A 6,000-nucleotide genomic window follows, 5' to 3' on the forward strand; every position below is an offset into this window, starting at 1 on the left:
TGGTGAAACCCCTAAGCATACCAAAAAAATTAGCCAGGCGTGGTGGCACATGTCTGTCATCCCAGCTACTCAGGAGGCTGAGGCCAGAGAATTGCTTGAACCAGGGAGTCAGAGGTTGGAGTGAGCCAAGATCATGCCAATGCACTCCAGCCTCGCAACAGCGAGATTCTGTCTCAAAAAAAAAAAAAAAAAAAAAAAAACAAAACTCAGGTCTTCTGATTCTATCAGGTATCTCCCAGCTCTGGGCCAACCCCATAGTAGATCCTTCCGGTTCCGGATCTGCTGTGAAGGAAGCAGCAGGTGGGCACAAACGGGCACCAGACCCCCTTGGCAGCGAGGGGGCTGGGAGGCCCACAGTCCAAGTCTTGAAAGAGGCAGAGCAGAGTTTTGAACCAGAATGCCCTGTGCCTTCCGGCCCCAACCACAATGGCCTGTCCCTACAGGGCCACTGACACACCCTGATTCTCTGTCCTCCCAGGGAAGTGACAGCGAGTACGAGGTCGACTCAAACCACCAGAAGGCCCACTCCTTTGTCAACCACTACATCAGTGACCCCACATACTACAACTCATGGCGGCGACAGCAGAAGGGCATCTCGAGGGCACAGGCCTACAGCTACACGGAGAGCGACTCGGGTGAGCCAGACCACACCGCCGTCACCAACAGCACCAGCACCCAGCAGGGCAGCCTCTTTCGGCCCAAGGCCAGTCGGACTCCAACGCCCCAGAACCCCCCTAACCCCCCAAGTCAGCAGAGCACCCTCTACCGTCCCCCCAGCAGCCTGGCCCCAGGCTCCCGGGCTCCCATAGCAGGATTTTCATCATTTGTTTGACATCAGAAGAGGAAAAAGCAAGAAAGAGAAATGGCACCAAACTCCTCCTTCACCCCTCCTCTCACTGCCTGCCAGAAAACAAAAACACCAAGAAACCAAGTCAACTTTTCACCTCCTGAGTTTATTTTTCCAGAGATTCCAGGGCCAGCAAAGCCGGCGTTCAGAAGGAGGGAGAAAACCGTGAGAGGATGTGTGTGGCCAGCAGCTCTTCAGCTTTGAGATGGTGGGGTTCACTGCTCCCTTGGGAATTACACGGAGCTGGGGAAGTGGCTGTGTCACTGCTATGGACACGGAGTGGGGCGGGCATCTGGAGACAGAGGGGGAGCGGAGGCTAAGGACTGGAGGCCGCCAGGCAGGCGTGGCCGAGGGAAGAAAAAGCTCCTGGATGTCCAGCCAGCTGCCCCCTTCCAGCCCCTCCAGGACCCCTGGACCCACTGCCGCTGCTCTCTGCAAAAAGGATGGGCATCCCGGAGGCCACGCCTGTCTTCTCTCTCTGCTCCTCCTTCCCTCCATGCACCATCACTGTGGCTGGCAGGCATCGGACAGCCTCATCCAGACCCCCTGCCCTGTCTTGGCAACCTCTACTGCCCATCTCCCCTGCTCAACTTCTCCACCAAGCATTTGGTTTATTTAGAAAAAGGAAGAAAAACAAAAAACAAAAAACTAAACGGTGAGAATTTGCTTAGCGCCTTCCTTGTTCCTGCATATTTTTTAAAATTTTGAATCCAAGGAAGAGAGCCCAAGGGTAGGGGAGAAACCCCCCACAACTGACCCCTGCCTCCCTGTGCTGGAATTGACTTTCCTGAGCATGGACAAGAAAAGGTGAAGTCTGGGGAGTAGAGGTGTAAATAAGGCAACTGGCCTTGGCACTGTGGGATGATTAGGTTTAATGCATTGTGGGCAAGATAAGAATGACGCTTTGACTGTTCTCTTTCTTCCAATCCAGGTTGCATCCGTCCTCTCTTTAAAGGGGTAGTCAGCTTCCCAAGGCTGGGGAGTGGGGCACAGCTGAGGGATCTCCCTCTGGGCAGACACGTCACTCTCCACTGGATAGATCCTCACCACACACACACACACACACATCTCCCATGCACTTGCAAGGAACAGGGTCTAGGGATCCTCTCCAGAACAAACTCATCTGGGCCCTCCTAGCCAGACAGCACACTCACTTTCAGATCTGTGTCCCTCTCGCTGTCACCCGGCAGCCTCCTAAGCACAGAGGCACAGGAGCCCAGAGGGATGGCCCAAGTCCCTGGTCCAGAGGCTGGAATACCCAGAGTTTGCTCAGTCTGCCTAGCACCCAGTTTACAGGCAAAAAGGCAAAGACACCCTAACCCCCAGTAACAGCTTCCAGGCCGGGCTCCGCCTGGCCAGGGCGGGGAGGGGAAGGGGCAGGTCAGGAAGCTCAGTCCAAAGTGGACCCAGCATTTGAATTGCACGCCCAGCAGGGGCAGGTCAGATGGGACCAAGTGACAAGAATAGCTGATGGGAGGGAAAGCTTTTACACACACACACACACACATACACAATCTGCTCCAAGGAGTGTTCTGCAAAAAGCCACATCCAGTGGCCAGGATCTTCCCGTCCACTTGGTACTTACGGATGCCAGGGTTTAGGGAGAGGCCTTTCTATCTAACTCCATACGTTGTCCAAGGCCCTCTGTGCCCTCAGCCAGCCCTGTAAGGCCAGCCCAACACCTGCCCCACCGCTGAGATGGGTGGCAGATGGCCCACAGGGGCCTGTCTGATTCAGCGTGAGCCCCTTCATGGAGCAGGGCTCCCTCTGTGCACTGTGTACAGGCGCTGCTGGCCCTGCCCAAGAGATGATGCTCTGTTGGGGTGGGTGAGCAGAGTTCGAGGAAGCCCAAGTAGGAGATTCGGGAAACAAGCCAAGGTAAGAGAGAGCCTGGACCACTCTCCTACAGCCCCAAGTCAGTCACTGTGCTAATGGTGACTGGGAAGGGAAGTCAGGGTCTGGGGCCCAAAGAACGGGCACACCCAGCCATGAGTTTTTCCTGAAGCACTTGACCCCTGGGAAATGTGAACGGGGAGATGCTGGAAGATGGCTCAGCAGACAGGCCAGCCCAGCTCCAGTGTCCAAAAAGCGGTTTCTCCAATAAGGAGGCCTGGGAAGGGAAGCACAATCTTCCCCAAAGGAGAACCAAGGGCTGAGGTTCTGCCCCTCCAGGAAGTAAGGTGCTCTCGGGGCCTCCTTGGACTTGTCTGGGGGCTGCAGTGGAGTCAGCTGGACACCTACTCCACCCCTGCCACCTCCGCCCCCACCCTCTGCAGCATCTGGCATCTCCATGGCAGCACATCTGCAGCTGCCGGCCTGTGATCGTGCCGCGCAGCTTTCTTTTCTTTCCTCTCATCTTTTTTTTTTTTTTTTTTTTGAATAACTTCATCCTTTTCCCTCTCTGCTGAGCATTTAACCATTTAAGGAAGTTCCCAGTTTGCATTAGGGAATTATTTAAGCCCAGCCCAGTGAGGGATTATTTTGGGAGGAAGCAGGGGTGAGTAAAAACATTGTGTCTGTGTATATATTGCACATGAGGTCAATTTTCCTTTGCCTTTAATGAATCACCTGGTGCACTAAGATATTCCACCCCCACACTCCCCACACGCTCATTCACACCCATGCTGACACCTACATGTACATGCGGGATGGTGCCCATGCACACCTGTGCTTACACACATGCACACACAAATATGCACAGAACACACATCTGTATGTGTGTTAGCAAAGAGACTCCTGAACTCCCTCTGATGGCTGAAGCCATCTCTCCCCTGTGAGGCACAGGTGGTCTGGGTTGCTTGCACTTGGGGCGTGGCTGCGATCTATTCTCTGAGAGGGTGAGGACACCATGCAAATTTAGACAAGCCCATGAGATCAGGCTGGGCCCGTGGTGAAAGTCCCACACTTAGTCAATACCCACTCATCTGGAATATTGTCTCCACAGCCCCAGCCACAGCTGGAAGCCCAGGCCTGCAGCTGTGGAACTCTAGATTTTTTCAGGACACGTCTCTTTGCCCTTGTTTACATATCTACTGGCACGGCCGAGGCTCCCAACCGTCCTCCCAGACACCTGGCCACATTAGAAAGGGGTGGTGGGCCCTGCCCTTTCTAGAAAGAGTGGGACCCTTTCTGGCCTGTGATTTTCCGTGCCAGTGATGCCAGGGCCCCTGCCTGTGGGACTCCACCCAAAGCTGGTTCACACCAGGACACACCTGGCACCTTTGGCATTGCCTCCCTGTGCCCTAAGCAATCTCCTGGTGTTGCACCCAGGAGCCCATGCTGGGCACACCAGGGCTTTCCCCTTCCTGGCTGCGCCTCCAGAGTTGACGTCAGCTCCACACCCACACTGCCAAGACAAACCAAAAAGATGCTCTGGGCTCCAGAACCACCATCCTCCTAGGGCTCCAGAGAGTTTGCAAACCCAGGCTGCCTCCCCTTCTGTCCATCCCTCACCCCCTGGCCCCCAAAACTCCTACCCCCAAACCTGACACTGCCGTGATTTAGAGGAAACAAGGACACAGCGGGGGCTGCCCCACCTGGTGCACGCTGCCTCAAGGCCTTCTGTTGCTGCCCACGCCTCCCTGGGCAGTGCTTCTAAAGGTGCCAGAGCCTCACCACAGTGCCACTCTGGCTGGGCAGGGGCTTCCCTCAGCTTCCCAGAGTGCACATCTGAAGGTGCCTACCCTGGGTGAGGGGCTGGTGGGCAGGAAGGTAAAGGGGAGACCATCTGAGCAGCCGCCATCCGCTCCCCAGTGCCTCGTATGGCCCTATCCAGGGACACCCATGGGCATGCGCACATGGCAATCCTGACCACCACCTGAGCACAGGTGCCCCCTCGGGACCACCCCCCTTCTCTTTGTTTCCATCAGAATAACCAAAAGCATTTAAACGTGTTACCTTTCTCCATCCATCTAGACTCCAGAAACAAAAATCAACACAAATCTTTATTTTTTGATTTAAAAGATATAACAAAAAATTATGGGGAGAGTATTCATTATGGCAGGTGTCTGTCTGTAAGAAAAAAATATATATCTCTATGTCATATAGCGTGTTAGCAGGTTTATTTTTTAAATGAAAGGTAAGAAAGAAATTGATTTGAAATATATACCACGAGAAGTCCCGTGTCCTGTCAAACTGTCAGTATTTTATAAATAAACTTTTTTTTTTGGAGTTTTGAAGCAACATTCTTTTCCTTCCTGTTACATGAATGGGGTCACCTGTCCCAGTATCATACCCAAGCAGTTCATTCCCCAGACAGCAATTTTTAGCCATGCTGTGCTTTTGCAGCGAAGAGTCAAGGGTCTGACTTATCTGCTCTCTTAATGCATAAGTGAGTGCCTTCCAGTGAAATGCACTATTTTATTTATTTTAAACTTTTAGAATAAGAACCTACTTGATGGAATGTGCAAATTATAGTGAATAATAATAATAGCAATAGCTAATATGTCTATGGCATTCACTCTGTGCCAGGCACAGTTCTAATCACTTTACGTTTATTAACTCATGGAATCTTTGTGACAGTCCCAAGGAGGAAACCTGGGACAGGGAGACTTTAAGTGGCTTGCCCTTGGGGAGTGGTGGAGCCAGGATTTGTACTAAAGCCTTCTGGCTCTCAAAACATAACGCTGCCTCTCTCATATTTTAAGGCAAGCTCCTTGTCCATTTTTATTTTAATTTCTACAGAGCTAGCACCCCACTTCCCAGTGATCTTAATGCCATGAGAAATGCTATGTTGTTTGGTGGATCTAACCCAGTTAATCTACCCAGGGTTAGAGTTAGGGCTTAGATTGCCGAATTTATGAGTACAGCGGTGTTGCATTATACCACATTTATCTCATATTACTTAAGTCATGTGGACTCAATAGACTCAAGAGAAACAGAGGGAAAATCTCTCTCTCTCTCTTTTTTTTTTTTTTTTGAACCGGAGTTTCACTCTTGTTGCCCAGGTTGGAGTGCAATGTCGCAATCTCAGCTAACCGCAACCTCTCCCTCCAGGGTTTAAGCGATTCTCCTGCCTCAGCCTTCCCGAGTAGCTGGGATTACAGGCATGTGCCACCACGCCTGGCTAATTTTGTATTTTTAGTAGAGACAGGGTTTCTCCATGTTGGTCAGGCTGGTCTCGAACTCCCAACCTCAGGTGATCCACCCACCTT

The 6,000-nt window shown here is 52.2% G+C and overlaps 1 protein-coding gene across 2 annotated transcripts in view; it reads left to right on the forward strand.

The window, feature by feature from the left end:
• The window catches only part of SDK2 (sidekick cell adhesion molecule 2), a 309,988-nt gene extending 304,971 nt beyond the window's left edge, over positions 1–5,017 (forward strand). For both annotated transcript variants that reach the window (XM_055389053.2, XM_055389054.2), the window contains one exon: positions 479–5,017. In XM_055389053.2, the coding sequence (XP_055245028.2) occupies positions 479–832 (354 nt within the window). In that variant the 3' untranslated portion in view covers positions 833–5,017. The remainder of the gene's footprint in view (positions 1–478) is intronic.
• Positions 5,018–6,000: the final 983 nt, after the last annotated feature.

This window comes from Gorilla gorilla, chromosome 4 (genome assembly GCF_029281585.2).
Source record: "Gorilla gorilla gorilla isolate KB3781 chromosome 4, NHGRI_mGorGor1-v2.1_pri, whole genome shotgun sequence".
In the NCBI taxonomy this organism is placed as follows: domain Eukaryota; kingdom Metazoa; phylum Chordata; class Mammalia; order Primates; family Hominidae; genus Gorilla; species Gorilla gorilla.